Here is a 19730-nt window from a genome sequence, read left to right as displayed (position 1 = left end):
TGCCGCCTTCTCCTCGGGGAAGCGGCGGCTCTTCGCTGCTCCCGCCGCGGCTCCCGCGGTGCCCGAACCGGCGGAAGGGGCGGGAGAGGGGGCGGTGCCCGCGGCGCCTGACGCGGCGGCCGCCATCTTGGAGCAGGGCACGTGATGGCCGAGGAGGAGCCATCTTGGGTGTGGGCGCTGTGCCGTGGCGGTGTAATTACGGAATCGTAAAAGGTAGGGATGAACCTCAAAGCCTCTCAGTGCCAGCCCCCGCCATGGGCAGGGACACCTTCCACTATCCCCGGTTCCTCAAAGCCTCAATGTCCAATCTGGGCAATTCCAGGGATGAGGCGCTCACGGCTTTTCTGTCGATGGTAGAGAATGTCGATGCCATTAGATGCCATTTAAGGTCCCTTCCAACCCAAACCATTCCACGCTCCGATGATAACAGCTACGCACATACAACCAAAAACCGGGAGACGATCCCCGCTTTAACAACGGCCATAACGCCGGGAAAACGCCCATTGCTCCCTCTGTGCCGGAAATGGCGGCTGCCCTCACCTAAGATGGCGGCCGCGCGCTCCCGTGCGGCGGCGTGACGCCACTTCCGTCTCCTCCCCGCTCGCTCCGCTGGCAGCGCGGCGGGGCCCGTGAGGGGCGGCGGGGCCCGGGAGGCGCGGCGGGGCCCGTGAGGGGCGGCGGGGCCCGGGAGGGGCGGCGGGGCCCGGGAGGGGCGGCGGGGCCGTGAGGGGCTCCCGGCCCGGCTGAGGCGGTCGGGCCCGTGAGGGGCGGCGGGGCCGTGAGGGGCTCCCGGCCCGGCTGAGGCGGTCGGGCCCGTGAGGGGCGGCGGGGCCGTGAGGGGCTCCCGGCCCGGCTGAGGCGGTCGGGCCCGGGAGAGGCGGCGGGGCCCGTGAGGGGCTCCCGGCCCGGCTGAGGCTCCCGCGGCGCTCGGCGCAGCGGCCGCGCCCCCGCAGCGGCTCCCGGTGAGTGCGGCCGCCTCCTCCCGCAGCCCGCGGGGCTCGCAGGGCTTTGGGTTCCTCCGCGCGCTCTCTGGTGCATTTGTTTTTTTTTTAGTTTATTTTGTTTCCCGTGGAATTGGGCGGGAAGGTCCCTGTGGGTCACTCCCAGCGCAGGATTTTGTGTTTTATGGCTCTGGGGCAGCTCCGCCCGCCGCTGCTTTTGGCTCTGACCGGATTTCCCTCAACCCTCCCTCTCCTAAAACACCTTCATTTCTTTGCAAAGAACATTTTTGTTGGGTTCTCTGCGATCCTCCCGTGGCTTCTTCCTCATTTTCAAGGATGTTCCCATCCCAAGTCCTCTGCAGAGTGAAAACTAATGCATTAATTCCATATATTCATTATTTAACAGACTTTTAAAATGTCTGACATCTAAAACTCTTCTATTTTTGTGTATGTTCTCTGAATTTCTTCTTGTGTGAAGGTTTTTTAAATATATAAGTAAATATATAGCATATAATATATAATTGTACATACGTGTATATATATATATATGGGTAATTGTATACATACAAGTATATAGTATACTATATATATAATTGTACATATATAAGTAAATAGTATATTTTATATAAGTTTACGTACAAAGATATATACAAGTACGTGTGTAATTATATATATAAGTATGCAATATATATAATTCTACATATGTAAATAAATATATAATGTATTATATCTATAGTTAGGTAAGTATATAAAAAATATATGTGATTCTATATATATAAGTAAACATACAGGGTAATATATAATTGTATATATCTAAGTCTATAAGCATGTATGTAATTGTATATATAAGTATATATATAAATAAACATGCAGTACATTATATATATAATTATATATATGTTATTTTATATATATAAATAAACATACAGCATATTGTATAATTGTATATAAGTATATAAATACATATTTAACTGTATATATGCAAGCAAACATACAGTACATTATGTAAGTGTATATGTAAGTCTATATAAGTATATATTTAATTGTGTATATATATTCAACATATAGTGTGATTGTATATAAGTATATAAACATATATTTAATTGTACACGTACAAGTAAACATACAGTATATTATACATAAGCATACATGTATATGTGTATATATGTGAGTATATGTGTATATATAAATATATAAGTATAAAAGTATTTATTTAATTGTGTATATATAAGTAAACATACAGTTTATAATATATATAAGTATATATATAGAATATATGTATATAACATTACTTTGTGTATAGGTTATTGTAACTTTTAGCTGTCCATGAACCTCTTGCTTCTCTTTTTCCCCTTTTTTCCTTGCAGATCACTTCATCCCCCAGAGCCCCAAGAGCCCAGGCAAGGCAGAAAGCAGCAGAAATGCTGTGCAGCCAGGCTTGGCTCTGCAGCCTGCCCTGGCTGCTGCTGCTGCTGCTGCTGCTGCTGGGGGCACAGGGCAGACCTGCCAACAACTCGGGGCTGAGGGACAAGGAGCAGCAGGAGCTGCTGCCCCCCGACCACCTGAACGGGGTGAAGCTGGAGCTGGACGGCCACCTGAACAGGGATTTCCACCAGGAGGTGTTCCTGGGCAGGGACAGGCAGCACTTTGAGCAGCTGGAACAGCTGGAGCAGCCCAGCGGCGCCCGCGGCAAACTCAGCGCCATCTTCAGCAAGTGAGGGGATGGGAATGGGAATGGGGATAAACACTGGGGAATGGGGATAAACACTGGGAATGGGGAATGGGGATGGGGAATGGGGATAAACACTGGGGAATGGGGATAAACAAACACTGGGAATGGGGATGGGGAATGGGGATAAACACTGGGAATGGGAATGGGGAATGGGGAATGGGGTATGGGGATAAACACTGGGGAATGGGGAATGGGGAATAAACACTGGGAATGGGGATAAACACTGGGGAATGGGGATAAACACTGGGGAATGGGGAATGGGGAATAAACACTGGGAATGGGGATGGGGAATGGGGATAAACACTGGGGAATGGGGAATGGGGAATGGGGATAAACACTGGGGAATGGGGATAAACACTGGGGAATGGGGATAAACACTGGGGATGGGGAATGGGAATGGGGATAAACACTGGGGAATGGGGATAAACACTGGGAATGGGGATGGGAATGGGGAATGGGGATGGGAATGGGGATGGGGATAAACACTGGGGATGGGAATGGGGATGGGAATGGGGAATGGGGGATAAAACACTGGGAATGGGGGATAAACACTGGGGAATGGGGATAAACACTGGGGAATGGGGATAAACACTGGGGAATGGGGATGGGGATGGGGAATAAACACTGGGGATGGGGATGGGGAATGGGGATGGGGAATGGGGAATGGGGATAAACACTGGGGAATGGGGAATGGGGAATAAACACTGGGGAATGGGGAATGGGGAATGGGGAATAGGGAATGGGGAATGGGGAATAGGGAATGGGGAATAGGGAATGGGGAATGGGAATGGGGATGGGGAATGGGGAATGGGGAATGGGAATGGGGATGGGGAATGGGGATAAACACTGGGGATTGGGGAATGGGGAATGGGAATGGGGATAAACACTGGGGATTGGGGATGGGGAATGGGGATGGGGAATGGGGAATGGGGAATGAGGGATAAACAATGGGGAATGAACACTGGGAATGGGGAATGAACACTGGGGATGGGGGATAAACACTGGGAATGGGGATGGGGATAAACACTGGGAATGGGAATGGGGAATGAACACTGGGGATAAACACTGGGGAGTGGGGATGGGGGATAAACACTGGGGAATGGGGGATAAACACTGGGGGATAAACACTGGGGAATAGGGAATAAACACTGGGGAATGGGGAATAAACACTGGGAATGAGGAATGAACACTGGGGGAATGGGGAATAAACACTGGGAATGGGGGATAAACCCTGGGACTAAACACTGGGAATGGGGAATAAACACTGGGGAAATGGGAAAATTTATGGCTAAACACTGGGGATCTTTGGCTAAACACTGGGGATTCATGGTGAAATTGGGGATTCATGGTTAAACATTGGGGATCCATGGTGAAACACTGGGGACTCATGGTTAAATTCATGGTTAAAACTATTGGGGATTCATGGTTAAAACATGAGGAGTCATGGTTAAAACATGAGGATTCATGGTTAACCATTGGGGAGTCATGGTTAAAACATGAGGATTCATGGTTAACCATTGGGGAGTCATGGTTAAAACATGAGGATTCATGGTTAACCATTGGGGAGTCATGGTTAACCATTGGGGAGTCATGGTTAACCATTGGGGAGTCATGGTTAAATTCATGGTTAAACATTGGGGATTCATGGTGAAATTGGGGATTCATGGATAAAAATTGGGGTTTTAGTGTTTGAAAATTGGGAATTAATGGTTAAAAATTGGGGATTCATGGCTAAACATTGGGGATTCATGGATAAAAATTGGGGTTTTAGTGTTTGAAAATTGGGGATTTTCGTGTTTCATAATAGGGATTTGAGTGTTTTATAACAGCGGATCAGAATTAATATTTTCAAAAATATTTCAAAATTTGCATTATTTTTGAATTTGGGGATTTGAGTATTTCCAAATCAGGAAATTTGTATATTTCCAAATCAGGAAATTTGCATATTTCCAAATATGGAAATTTGTATATTTCCAAATCAGGAAATTTGCATATTTCCAAATATGGAAATTTGTATATTTCCAAATCAGGAAATTTGCATATTTCCAAATATGGGAGTTTGTGTATTTCCAAATTTGGGAATATGAATTCATATTTTCAAAATTTAGGAATTTTAGTATTTCAAAATTTGGTAAGTCAAATTCCTATTTTCAGAATTTGGGAATTTTAATTGATATTTTCTAAATTGACTTTGTTTCAGCATTTTCAGACACCAGGTGGCAGAGTTAGCTTTATTTGCATTTTGGAGTGGAACATGCATATAATTAAAATTAATTAAACAGCTCCAATTTATACCAGAATGGGATCAACTGAGGCTTTCAAAGCTTTATTGGGGCAAACTTTTCATTAATAAATAGAATTTCATGAGAGTAATTATTAAATTAATCATAAATAATAAAGCAAATAATTAACAAATCAATTTAATTTAAGTTAGAAATAATAACTTTGGCATTGGAGGTTTTTGGAATTCTCCTCAGCAAAGGAATTCCAGCAAACAGCCAAACCAGGATTTTTAAATTAATAAAATTCAAAGTAAATTTAAAGTCAATTCTTTGTTTTTTTTTTTTTGTTATTCAAACCCTTTTCTTCACTGTTAAAATATGAAATAATTAAGATTTCTTAATTCCTGGATATTAATTGGAAACATCCAACTCCTAGTTAGGAAATTCCCATTTTCCAAATTCTAATTTATTTTTTTTTCCTGTTTGTAATAAAAAAAATTCCTTAGGAAGTTAAAATTAATTGGATTTGGGATCAGTTCCATTCCAAGATTTATTTTAAATTCCCTTTGAGGATCAGATTAAAAAGGGTTTGGGGGATTTGATTGATTTCTAGAGAGAAATCCCAGGAAAATCCAATTAATCCCAAATGCTCTGGAATTATTTTCAAACACAAAATGTGTTTCATAAAAATCACAAAGAAATAAAATTCAAACCATGAATTATTCTGTAATTTATTCATTATTTAATTTATTATGTAATTTATTTATTTATTAGTTATTATTTTATTTTATTTAGTTATTATTTATTATTTTATTTAATTGGTATTCATTGTTTCTTATTATTTATTCCTGAAAATAAAGTTAGGAAAGCTTCCCCAAGCCATGATTTTCACAGGAAAACTGGGATTGAAATAATTCCAATAATTCCAATTTTGATTTGGATGAAACAGAATCCAGCCCTGAAATTATTTGTATCAAAAATCAGATTTTTTTTGGGGGATGGAAATGTCATTCAAGCCCCAAAAATCTGATTTTTTTGTGGTTTTTAGTAGAGAAACTGGGCTGAAATTGGTTTATTTTCCATCAGAAAAATTCAGTTTTTTTACAAAATCCACATTTTTCCTGCCTCCAAGCTCTCACTTTCTGCTTCAATACTTTAAATCAGCAATAAATAAGATTTTCTCTTTTTTTTTTTTTTTCATTATGATGTGGAAAATGATTGCAAGGATGAATTTGATTTGAGAAAAAACCCCAAAATTTGCATTATTGAGGAGAAAATTCTCCTTTTAAATCTGATTTTTTTTATCCCAAACTTGTTGCCTGAGTATAAATTGTGATATTTCAACTGAAATCTGCATTTTTTGGGGTTGTTTGTCTCTTTTTTTTTTTCACATTTCATTGACATTTCAATGCAAATCAGATCTTGAATAATTTGAGTTTCAAGAATAACAACTGAGAGATGCCAAGAGATAACATTTTGAATTCTGCTTTTTAATTTGTTTTTAAAAGAACAAAGAGTGGGTGGGAAATGCTTTAAATAGAATTTCAGATGGAAAGGAAATGAAATCTGATTTTTAGAGATACTTGGAATGATAAAAAAAATGGGGTTGGAGAATTTAAAATAGAATTTGAAATGAAAATTAAATCTGATTTTTTTAGTGATATTTTAAAAAAATGGGTGGGAAATGCTTTAAATAGAATTTCAGATGGAAATGAAATGAAATCTGAATTTTAGTGATACTTGGAATGATAAAAAAATGGGGTTGGAGAATTTAAAATAGAATTTGAAATGAAAATTAAATCTGATTTTTTTAGTGATATTTTAAATTAAAAAAATGGGTGGGAAATGCTTTAAATAGAATTTGAGATGAAAATTAAATCTGATTTTTAGTGATATTTTGAATGACAAAGAATGGATTTGATATTCCTTAAATAGAATTTGAGATGGAAATTAAATTAAATCTGATTTTTAGAGATGCTTTAAATAGAATTTGAAACGGTAACAAAATTAAATCTGATTTTTTTTAGTGATATTCTGAATTTAAAAAAGGGGTTGGAGATGCTTTAAATAGAATTTGAAATGGAAATGAAATCTGATATTTTCATTATATTTTGAATTACAAAGAGTGGGTGGGAGATGTTTTAAATAGAATTTGAAATGGAAATTAAATGAAATTAAATCTGATTTTTAGTGATACTTTGAATTATAAAAAATGCGTTGGAGAATTTAAAATAGAATTTGAAATGAAAATTAAATCTGATTTTTTAGTGATATTTTGCATTACAATGAGTTGGAAATGCTTTGAATAGAATTTGAGATGGAAATTAAATCTGATTTTTAGTGATATTTTAAATTTAAAAAATGGGTTGAAGAAGTTTTAAATAGAATTTGAAATGGAAATGAAATTAAATCTGAATTTTTGTGATATTTTGAATTTAAAAAATGGGTTGAAGAAGTTTTAATTAGAATTTGAAATGGAAATGAAATGAAATCTGAATTTTTAGTGATATTTTGAATTACAAAAAGTTGGTCTGAGGTGTTTTAAATAGAATTTAAAGTGGAAATGGCACAAAACTCATGGACAACAAATGGATGTACAATTTATAAATTGTTAAAAATTAAAAATTCAATTAATAATAATTTTTAAAACAGGGCTGGAAAGACAAACTGAGAAGGAATTAAAAAATTTTTCCAAAACTTGACCCAAAATTCCATCGGGGCTGATTTGTGAGAAAAATTCCCTCAAAAATATAATTTAATTAAAAAAAAAAAGTTTTTCACTGAGTAATAACCTAAATATTGCTACATTTAATTAAATTAATTAAATCATTATCATCTAATCCTGAAATCAAGGCTGAGCTGCCACTTATTTCTCACCCAGAGCCAAAAAATTCATTTTTTTTCTCTTAATTTTTCCCAAACAAACCAATTTCTCTAAAAACAAAACCAGATTTTTTTTCCTCTTCAACTCTCAATTCAAATTCTATTTTTTTTTTGTGTTTTTTTTCCTCCTTTAGGGTGGATATAAATAATGATAAAAAAATCAGTGCCAAGGAAATGCAACGTTGGATCATGGAAAAAACAGATGAACATTTCCAGGAGGCTGTGGAGGAAAACAAAATGCATTTCAGAGCTGTGGATCCTGATGGGGATGGTAAAATCCAAATTTTTTTTCCCCTTTTACAAAAAAAAAATCAATTTTTAAATCAATTTTGGGATGAAATGTAGGTTGGGAATGTTAAAATTTGGGTTTTTTGGGGGGAAGGGTGTGGTTTGTTTTGTTAAGAAGTGGGAAAAAATGAAAAAAATTGGATTTTTCATGAAATATTTATGTCCAAAAAAATGAAAAAAAATTGGATTTTTCATGAAATATTTATGTCCAAAAAAATGAAAAAAATTGGATTTTTCATGAAATATTTATATTGAAAAAAACTTTAAATGTTAATTGGGACAGATTTTGTTGTCATTGGTAAAATTCAATGTGAGGTGATGCTGTATGAAAAAAAAATTAAATTTAAAAAAAAAAAAAAAGTAAAATTTGCTTTATATATTTTAAATAATCCAAAATTCATCATTTCAGGCTGAAATATTCTCAATTCCAGGTCACGTGTCTTGGGATGAATATAAAATAAAATTCTTGGCAAGCAAAGGATTCAATGAGAAGGAAATTGCAGAGAAAATCAAAAACAACGAGGAATTAAAAATAGATGAAGAAAGTAAGTGCAAAATGGGTGTGAAAAATCAACATTTTTCAACGTGTTGGGGTTTAAATAATAAAAATTTTGTATTTTTTTCCATTTAAAATTTGCTGGGAAAATGGTGATTTTTAAAAAGGAATCTGTTTTCCACTTTAAAGAAATGAAAATTATAATTTTTAAAACAAATCTTGTTAAAAAAAAAAATTCAATTTCTTCTAAAATTCCCCAAAAATTGAAGTCAGAAAACACAAATCCTCCATTCATCCTAACCCAAATTCACCATGGAAATTGTAATTTTTTTAGAGGAATTTAAATTTCTTCTAAAATTCCCCCAAAAATTGAACCCTTCATTCATCCTGACCAGAATCTGCCATGAAAATTACAATTTATTGAGGAATCTTCCCATTTTCCCCCTTAAAAAAATTTAAATTTCTTCTAAAATCCCCCCCAAAAATTGAATTCAGAAAATACAAATCCTCCATTCTCCTTAACCCAACCCTGCCATGAAAATTACAATTTTTAATGAGAATCATCTTAAAAAAATATTTAAATTTCTTCTAAAATCCCCCCCAAAAATTGAAGTCAAAATACACAAATCCTCCAAAAAATTGAATTTAGAAGATGCAAATCCTCCATTCTCCCTGACCCAACCCTGCCATGAAAATTACAATTTTTAATGAGAATCATCTTAAAAAAATATTTAAATTTCTTCTAAAATCCCCCCCAAAAATTGAAGTCAAAATACACAAATCCTCCATTCTCCCTAACCCAACCCTGCCATGAAAATTACAACTTTTAATGAGAATCATCTTAAAAAAAAATTTAAATTTCTTCTAAAATCCCCCCAAAAATTGAAGTCAAAATACACCAATCCTCCAAAAAATTGAATTTAGAAGATGCAAATCCTCCATTCTCCTTAACCCAACCCTGCCATGAAAATTACAATTTTTAAGGAAAATCACCTTAAAAAAAATTTAAATTTCTTCTAAAATCCCCCCAAAAATGGAATTCAGAAGACACAAATCCTCCATTCTCCTTAACCCAATCCTACCATGAAAATTCCAATTTTTAAGGAAAATCACCTTAAAAAAAAAATTTAATTTTTTTCTAAAATCCCCCCAAAAATTGAAGTCAAAATACACAAATCCTCCATTCTCCTTAACCCAATCCTACCATGAAAATTACAACTTTTAATGAGAATCATCTTAAAAAAATAGTTAAATTTCTTCTAAAATCCCCCCAAAAATAGAATTCAGAAGATACAAACCCTTCATTGATCCTCACCAGAATCTGCCATGAAAATTACAATTTTTAAGGAAAATCACCTTAAAAAAAAATTAAATTTCTTCTAAAATCCCCCCAAAAATAGATTTCAGAAGATACAAACCCTTCATTGATCCTCACCAGAATCTGCCATGAAAATTACAATTTTTCAAAGGAATTTCCCTATTTCCCCCCTTTATAAAACCTGTTATATTTAAATTTATTTCATTTCAATTTCCTGTAAAATCCCCCCCCCTGCACCTTTCCCTTTCCTTGCAGGAATGAGTCATTTCAGAATCGATTTGCTGACATTTTCCAGTCATTAAAAAATGACAGAAATGCAGAAAAAAAAAAAAAAAAATTAAAAAAGAAACTGAAAAAAATATGCAGGGAAATCACCTGGGAACTTCTGAGCTGCTGAGTCAGCGCCTCCATTCTGCACCTGAGCCCCAAAATCTCATTTAGGAAAATCAAATTATTCATCCTCCACTTCCTCAGGGGTTTTTTCTCCTCCTCCAAGCACTGTAAAAGTGATTTTTGGGTTTTTTTTTTTAAAAATAAAAACACCTGGGGGTGTGGAGTTTAAGGTGCTTTCTGCAGAAATTCAGATTTGAGAAATGAATTTAAATATTTTAATATAACATCACATAATGTAACATAACATACTATAATATAATGTTTTAAATGGAGTATTTAAATATAATATTTAAGTGTAACAAATGTAATATATATTATTTAATAATTAAAATAAATATTGATATAGTGACAGATTTACAAGTATTTATATAGTGAACATGTAATTATAGATAAGCATTAATGATATTTATATTATTAATATATAATATAGTATAATATATAGAATATAATAATATAATACATAATAATAAATACAAATAATATAAACAACATTTAATTTTAATTAATTGATGGATATTGCCAACTGAAATCCTAAAAATTGGTTTGGGATAATTGGAACCCTAAAATGAGTTGGGACAAGTGAAGTCCTAAAAAATGGATTGAGACAATTAAAAAAAATTGGATTGGAAATTGGAACAATTTAAATCTTAAAAATCTGATAGGAACAATTTAAATCTTAAAAATTGGATTGGGACAATTTAAATCTTCAAAATTGGATTGGGTCAGTTTAAATCTTAAAATGGGTTGGGACAACTCAAATCCTACAAATGGATTGCATCAAATTCCTAAAAACTGGTTGCAATTTTCTAAATCCCTAAAATGCAATGTTCCAAACCCCTAAAATGCAATTTTCCAAACCCCTAAAATGCAATGTTCCAAACCCTAAAATGCAATGTTTCAAACCCTAAATTGCAGTTTTCCAGCCCCCTAAATTACAGTTTTCCAGCCCCCAAAATGCAGTTTTCCAGCCCCTAAAATGCAATATTCCAAACCCCTAAATTGCAGTTTTCCAACCCCCTGAATTGCAGTTGTGCAGCCCCTGAATTGCAGTTTTCCAGCCCCCTGAATTGCAGTTTTCCAACCCCCTGAATTGCAGTTGTGCAGCCCCTGAATTGCAGTTTTCCAACCCCCTGAATTGCAGTTGTGCAGCCCCTGAATTGCAATATTCCAAACCCTTAAATTGCAGTTGTGCAGCCCCTGAATTGCAGTTTTCCAACCCCCTGAATTGCAGTTGTGCAGCCCCTGAATTGCAGTTTTCCAACCCCCTGAATTGCAGTTTTCCAACCCCCTGAATTGCAGTTTTCCAACCCCCTGAATTGCAGTTGTGCAGCCCCTGAATTGCAGTTTTCCAACCCCCTGAATTGCAGTGTTCCAAGCCCCTGAATTGCAGTTTTCCAACCCCCTGAATTGCAGTTGTGCAGCCCCTGAAATGCAATATTCCAAACCCTTAAATTGCACTTTTCCAGCCCCTGAATTGCAGTTGTGCAGCCCCTGAATTGCAGTTTTCCAACCCCCTAAATTGCACTTTTGCAGCCCCTGAATTGCAGTTTTCCAACCCCCTGAATTGCAGTTTTGCAGCCCCTGAATTGCAGTTGTGCAGCCCCTGAAATGCAATATTCCAAACCCTTAAATTGCACTTGTGCAGCCCCTGAATTGCAGTTGTGCAGCCCCTGAATTGCAGTTTTCCAACCCCCTGAATTGCAGTTTTCCAGCCCCTGAATTGCAGTTGTGCAGCCCCTGAATTGCAGTTTTCCAACCCCCTGAATTGCAGTTTTCCAACCCCCTGATTTGCAGTTGTGCAGCCCCTGAAATGCAATATTCCAAACCCTTAAATTGCACTTTTCCAGCCCCTGAATTGCAGTTGTGCAGCCCCTGAATTGCAGTGTTCCAACCCCCTGAAATGCAATATTCCAAACCCTTAAATTGCAGTTGTGCAGCCCCTGAATTGCAGTTGTGCAGCCCCTGAATTGCAGTTGTGCAGCCCCTGAATTGCACTTTTCCAACCCCCTGAATTGCACTTTTCCAACCCCCTGAATTGCAGTTGTGCAGCCCCTGAATTGCAGTTGTGCAGCCCCTGAATTGCACTTTTCCAACCCCCTGAATTGCAGTTGTGCAGCCCTGAATTGCAGTTTTGCAGCCCCTGAATTGCAATATTCCAAACCCTTAAATTGCAGTTGTGCAGCCCCTGAATTGCAGTTGTGCAGCCCCTGAATTGCAGTTGTGCAGCCCCTGAAATGCAATATTCCAAACCCTTAAATTGCAGTTGTGCAGCCCCTGAATTGCAGTTTTCCAACCCCCTGAATTGCAGTTGTGCAGCCCCTGAATTGCACTTTTCCAACCCCCTGAATTGCAGTTGTGCAGCCCCTGAATTGCAGTGTTCCAACCCCCTGAATTGCAGTGTTCCAACCCCCTGAATTGCAGTTGTGCAGCCCCTGAATTGCAGTTGTGCAGCCCCTGAATTGCAGTTTTCCAACCCCCTGAATTGCAGTTGTGCAGCCCCTGAATTGCACTTTTCCAACCCCCTGAATTGCACTTTTCCAACCCCCTGAATTGCAGTTTTCCAACCCCCTGAATTGCAGTGTTCCAACCCCCTGAATTGCAGTTGTGCAGCCCCTGAATTGCAGTTGTGCAGCCCCTGAATTGCAGTTGTGCAGCCCCTGAATTGCAGTGTTCCAACCCCCTGAATTGCAGTTGTGCAGCCCCTGAATTGCAGTTGTGCAGCCCCTGATTTGCAGTTGTGCAGCCCCTGAATTGCAATATTCCAAACCCTTAAATTGCAGTTGTGCAGCCCCTGAATTGCAGTTGTGCAGCCCCTGAATTGCAGTGTTCCAACCCCCTGAAATGCAATATTCCAAACCCTTAAATTGCAGTTGTGCAGCCCCTGAATTGCAGTGTTCCAACCCCCTGAATTGCAGTTGTGCAGCCCCTGAATTGCACTTTTCCAATCCCCTGAATTGCAGTTTTCCAGCCCCTGAATTGCAGTGTTCCAACCCCCTGAATTGCAGTTTTCCAACCCCCTGAATTGCAGTTGTGCAGCCCCAGCAGTGCAGTGTGAGCAGGGGCTGATGCTGGTGCTGTTCTGCAGCGCAGGAGGTGCTGGACAATCTGAGGGATCGCTGGTACCAGGCTGACAGCCCCCCCCCCGACCTGCTGCTGGGAGAGCAGGAGTTCCTGTCCTTCCTGCACCCCGAGCACAGCCGAGGCATGCTGCACTTCATGGTGCAGGAGATCATCAGGGACCTGGGTAATTAACACAATTAATGCTGGCCATTCCTGTCTGTGTGCCTGCTGCACTTCATGGTGCAGGAGATCATCAGGGACCTGGGTAATTAACACAATTAATGCTGGCCATTCCTGTTTGTGTGCATGCTGCACTTCATGGTGCAGGAGATCATCAGGGACCTGGGTAATTAACACAATTAATGCTGGCCATTCCTGTTTGTGTGCATGCTGCACTTCATGGTGCAGGAGATCATCAGGGACCTGGGTAATTAACACAATTAATGCTGGGATTGCACCCAGGCATTCCTGTCTGTGTGCCTGCTGCACTTCATGGTGCAGGAGATCATCAGGGACCTGGGTAATTAACACAATTAATGCTGGGGATTGCACCCAGGCATTCCTGTCTGTGTGCCTGCTGCACTTCATGGTGCAGGAGATCATCAGGGACCTGGGTAATTAACACAATTAATGCTGGGATTGCACCCAGGCATTCCTGGGAATTGGATCCAGGGATTTCTAGGAATTGGATCAATGGATTTCTGGGAATTGGATCCATGGATTCCTGGGAATTGGATCAATGGATTCCTGGGGATTGTATCCAGGGATTTCTAGGAATTGGATCCATGGATTCCTGGGAATTGGATCCATGGATTTCTAGGAATTGGATCCATGGATTCCTGGGAATTGGATCCATGGATTCCTGGGAATTGGATCCATGGATTCCTGGGAATTGGATCCATGGATTTCTGGGAATTGGATCCATGGATTCCTGGGAATTGGATCCAGGGATTCCTGGGAATTGGATCCAGGGATTTCTGGGAATTGGATCCATGGATTCCTGGGAATTGGATCCATGGATTTCTAGAAATTGGATCCAGGGATTTCTAGAAATTGGATCCATGGATTCCTGGGAATTGGATCCATGGATTTCTGGGAATTGGATCCAGGGATTCCTGGGAATTGGATCCAGGGATTTCTAGGAATTGGATCCATGGATTTCTGGGAATTGGATCCATGGATTCCTGGGAATTGGATCCATGGATTTCTGGGAATTGGATCCAGGGATTTCTAGAAATTGGATCCAGGGATTTATAGGAATTGGATCCATGGATTTCTAGGAATTGGATCCATGGATTTCTAGGAATTGGATCCATGGATTTCTAGGAATTGGATCCATGGATTCCTGGGAATTGGATCCAGGGATTTCTGGGAATTGGATCCATGGATTTCTGGGAATTGGATCCATGGATTTCTAGGAATTGGATCCATGGATTTCTAGGAATTGGATCCATGGATTCCCATTTTTATGTGGGTATTGGGCGATTTTCCTTTTTTATCAGATCAGGAGGAAATTCCCATTTTTTCATGAATCCAACAAACATATTTGAACTTTTTTTGCGCGGATCAAGAAGCAATTCCCATTTTCCCAGGAATTCCAGGAACCCACTGGAATTTTTGGTGCTTTCATTCCCAGACCAGGATGGGGATAAGAAGCTGACCCTGTCAGAATTCATCTCCTTGCCCGTGGGCACGGTGGAGAACCAGCAGGCTCAGGACATCGACGACGACTGGGTACGGGACAGGAGGAAGGAATTCCAGGAGGTCATTGATGCCAACCACGATGGGATTGTCACCATGGAGGAGCTGGAGGTGAATCCCCATCCTTTCCATCCAATTATTTCAGATTACACCTTTAAAACACACCAAAAAATGGAGTTACGGCTCAGTTTGTTAGAAGCGTTCCGTTGAAAAATGGAGTATTTCTATTGAATTGTAATGTCATTGAAATTTCATTTAAATGTCATTGAAAGTGAAGCATTAAAACCCCAAAATATTTAAATACAGCTCAGTTTTTCTAAGTATATAATTGAAAAACGGAATATTTCAATTTATTTTTAAATTAAAATTAATTTTAATTTCATTTGAAGTACAGCGTTAAATTCCTCATGGTATTTTATTTAAAAAAGCAATACTTCAATTTCATGGTAATTTCATGCTAATTTCATGCTAATTTCATGCTAATTTCATGCTAATTTCATGCTAATTTCATGCTAATTTCATGCTAATTTCATTTTAATATGTTCTGTGAGAACAGCAGAGAAAGCAGGAAAAATAATAGAGTTTATGTCCTGAAAATTGACAATTCTTCATTTTTAACTGGAATTTGATCCTGAGTTTAATTTGCAGCCCAAACTCCACAAATATTCCTTGGAATGAACTGAAAAAGTCTTGGATTTCCATAGGAACAGTTGAGAAAACAGAGGAAAAGGCAGAATTTAGGTCCTGCAAATTAATAATTGCTAATTTTTAACAGGAATTTGATCCTAAATTTAATTTGCAGTCCAAATTCAGGAATATTCCTTGGAATGAACTGAGAAATCCAGGATTTCTGTGGGAACAGTTGAAAAAACCAGAAAATAATAGAATTTATGTCCTAAAAATTGATAAATCTTCTTGTTTAATTAGAATTTGATTCTAAATTTAATTTGCTGTCCAAATTCAGGAATATTCCTTGGAATGAGCTGAAAAATGCAGGATTTCTGTAGGAACAGCCAAGAAAACAGGGAAAAAAACCCATTCAAACTCTTGTTAAAGATCCTGCTCAGGGCTGGGATATGAGCTGGGGGCTCAGGGCTGGGATATGAGCTGGGGGCTCAGGGCTGGGATATGAACTGGGGGCTCAGGGCTGGGATATGGGCTGGGGGTCCCTGGAGGAGGGTTGGGATATGGGCTGGGGGCTCAGGGCTGGGATATGGGCTGGGGGTCCCTGGAGGAGGGTTGGGATATGGGCTGGGGGCTCAGGGCTGGGATATGGGCTGGGGGTCTCTGGAGGAGCCCAGGGCTGGGATATGAGCTGGGGGTCCGTGGGGGAGGGTTGGGATATGAGCTGGGGGTCCCTGGGGGAGCCCAGGGCTGGGATATGGGCTGGGGGTCCCTGGGGGAGCTCAGGGCTGGGATATGAGCTGGGGGTCCCTGGGGGAGCTCAGGGCTGGGATATGGTCTGGGGGTCTCTGGAGGAGCCCAGGGCTGGGATGTGATCTGGGGGTCCCTGGGGGAGCCCAGGGCTGGGATATGGTCTGGGGGTCTCTGGGGGAGCTCAGGGTTGGGATATGAGTTGGGGGCTCAGGGCTGGGATATGATCTGGGGGTCCCTGGGGGAGCCCAGGGCTGGGATATGAGCTGGGGGTCCCTGGGGGAGCCCAGGGCTGGGCTCAGGAGGTTTCTCCACATTCCCCAGGAGTACATGGATCCCATGAACGAGCACAACGCGCTGAACGAGGCGCGGCAGATGATCGCCGTGGCCGACGAGAACCAGAACCACCACCTGGAGCTGGAGGAGATCCTCAAGTACAGCGAGTACTTCACCGGCAGCAAACTCATGGATTACGCCCGCAATGTCCACGAGGAATTCTGAGCTTCCTTTTCCAGAACTTTCTCTTTCCTTCCCCCTCCCTTCTTCCAAAAAAAAATATCCCAGGGAAAAATGACTGAGCTCCAAACCACGGGAATCCTTCGCTGCTGTCGCTGCTCCTCGCTCGGGCTCGTTCCCGATTTTCCGTCCATCCCTGCAGCTCCCTGGGGTGGTTTAACACTGGGGGAAATCATGGAAATTCCTGGATTCTGGTGGTTTTTGTCCTTGGATTGTGGGGTTGAATCCAGCTGGGATTCCATGGGATCTGCAGCTCCTTGGGGTGGTTTTCCTGCCAAGAGAAATTCTTGGATTCTGGTGGGTTTTGTTCCTGGTTTGTTGGGTTGAATCCAGCAGGGATTCCATGGGATCTGCAGCTCCCTGGGGTGGTTTAACACTGGGAGAAATCATGGAAATTCCTGGATTCTGCTGGGTTTTCTCCCTGGTTTGTTGGGTTGAATCCCACAGGAATTCCATGGGATCTGCAGCTCCCTGGGGTGGTTTTCCTGCCAAGAGAAATTCTTGGATTCTGGTGGTTTTTCTCCCTGGTTTGTTTGGGTTCAATCCAGCAGGAATTCCCTGGAATCTGCGGCTCCCTGGGGTGGTTTAACACTGGGAGAAATCATGGAAATTCCTGGATTCTGCTGGGTTTTTCTCTGTGATTTGTTGGGTTCAATCCCACAGGAATTCCATGGGATCTGCAGCTCCCTGGGGTGGTTTAACACTGGGGGAAATCATGGAAATTCCTGGATTCTGCTGGGTTTTGTTCCTGGTTTGTTGGGGTTCAATCCAGCAGGAATTCCCTGGAATCTGCAGCTCCTTGGGGTGGTTTTCCTGTCAAGAGAAATTCTTGGATTCTGGTGGTTTTTCTCACTGGTTTGTTTGGGGTTGAATCCCACAGGAATTCCTAGGGATCTGCAGCTTTATGGAATGGTTTTCCTGCCAGGAGAAATTCCTGAATTCTGGTTTTTTTCCTCCCTGGTTTGTGGGTTTGAATCCATCTGCAATTCCCTGGGATCTGGTTGGGAAGGATTCTAAAATATTCCCTTGTTTCCTTCAGCTGCTGGTCCAGGGGATCCCAAAGAAAAGTTGGATTTTGGGAATTTTAGTGGTTCCAAGCAATGTTTGATTGCCTGGGAATATCCACACTCAATTCCAGTGTTTTTCTTGACTTCTTGAAGAGTTTATTGGGAATTTAAGGAATTTTGCACCTCTTTTCATGTGAGTGTGGGGAAGAATTTATTTTAAGTGTTACAGAAAAAGCTCTTTGGAGTGAAATTAATAAAAGAAAATAACTTAAAAGAACTTTAATTAAAATTAAAGTATTATAAAATGACACTTTTTGTTGACATCTGCACTGAGAATGGGAGATTATGGCTTTTAAAAAACCAGATTTCTGTCTAAAACCAAACAATTTGGAAATTTTTTGAGAATTTAAGCTGTTGGAATGAGCAGTGGGAATTCCATGGAGTTTGATGGCTGCTTAATTCACTGCTAAAATTAATGAGTTCTGTGCTAATTATGCTGTTAATGAGCTGCTAATGATGATTTGGGAGAGATTCCAGGCTTTGGGTGAGCTCTGAAAACATCTCTGTCCCAAATGAAACTGATTTTTCCTCTGCTTCCATCTTTCCTGGGAAAAACCCCTCTTTGGGAAAGAATTCCTGAAAATCTGAGATGTTCTATTTGATTAAATTTATTCTTAATATAATGTAAATACAGGAATTGCTGTCCTTCTGTCTCTTTTCCTGCTCTTTATTTGATGTTTTTATTAAATTCCTTGGATAAAAGGTTTTATTTTTTTTTTCCTTTCTTTCTTTTTGTTTTTTTTTTGTTTTCCATTAAATATTTCTCTCCATGTTTTGGAAATTCTGCTGCTTTTAAGGTTTATCGGGGGGTGGGAATAAGAGGAATAAACTCCAATGATAATCTATAAAATTAGTTTAAACACAAAAACTCCAGTAAAAATCAGTTGATAATTGTGATTTATGATTGTGATCTATGAAGAGATTTTGCCAACACTATTCTAAAATTAATTTTGGGACAACATGAGCATGAAATCTCTAATTCCCAGTATTTTATGGAGTCAGTGAAGGTAAAGGAGCTGAAACACCTAAAATTGAGCTCCTGGATCCAATTCTAACAGGTGAGAAAATGAAATTCCCTAATGAAAATGAAATTCCCTAATTCCCAGTATTTCCAGGACTCGGCACAGGCACAGCTGCAAATCCAGGGAGCTCTCCTAGAACTGAAACACCTCAAATTTTATCCTGGATCCAATTCCAATAGGCTGGGATATGAAATTCCCTAATTTCCAGTATTTTCTGCAGCTGCTGAAGGTAAAGCTGCAATTCCAAGGAGCTGGAACTCCTACAATTGAGCTCCTGGGTGCAATTCTATTAAAGCTGGAATATTCAATTCCCTAATTCCCAATTTTTTGTGGATTCCTAGAACTCCAACATTTCAAATTGAGCTCCTGGCTCCAACTCCAGCAGTCTGGAAAATAAAAATCCTTAATTGCCAATATTTCCCCGCCTCAGCGAGGGCACTCCCTCAGCGCTCCTCCATCCCTCCTTTTGCAGGCATTCCCCTCACTTCAGACGCTCTTTTTGCCTTTTCAATTTCTCAAACTCAGCATTTCTTCTTCCTGCCGAAAAAACCCCAAACCGGGAGCGGGAAGGGGCGTGGAGAAAAGCGGGAATTTCCCTCAAATGTCTCCGCCCGGAGCTAATCCAGCGTTCGTCCCTCAGAGCGGCGGGAGGAGAACGGAGCCGTGAGGGGAAAACGTGGAGGGAACGGAGCCGTGAGGGGAAAACGTGAGGGGAAA

At 40.2% G+C, this 19730-nt stretch overlaps 2 protein-coding genes across 2 annotated transcripts in view; one reads left to right on the top strand and one right to left on the bottom strand.

The window, feature by feature from the left end:
• Positions 1-19730, bottom strand: part of INTS11 (integrator complex subunit 11) — a 258653-nt gene that overhangs the window by 171595 nt on the left and 67328 nt on the right. The window lies entirely within an intron of this gene.
• Positions 2363-18709, top strand: SDF4 (stromal cell derived factor 4; the record flags this gene model as incomplete). The annotated part of the gene is made up of 6 exons (XM_079326184.1): positions 2363-2655; positions 7913-8049; positions 8498-8611; positions 13359-13517; positions 14970-15145; positions 16733-18709. 6 exons carry the CDS (start codon positions 2363-2365, stop codon positions 16907-16909), a joined length of 1056 nt encoding a protein of 351 aa, XP_079182310.1. The 3' UTR covers positions 16910-18709.

This window comes from Erithacus rubecula (assembly GCF_903797595.1).
Source record: "Erithacus rubecula genome assembly, chromosome: 24".
NCBI lineage: Eukaryota > Metazoa > Chordata > Aves > Passeriformes > Muscicapidae > Erithacus > Erithacus rubecula.
The sequence above is the reverse complement of the archived record's forward strand: the minus strand, read 5'-3'. Positions and strand labels throughout refer to the sequence as shown.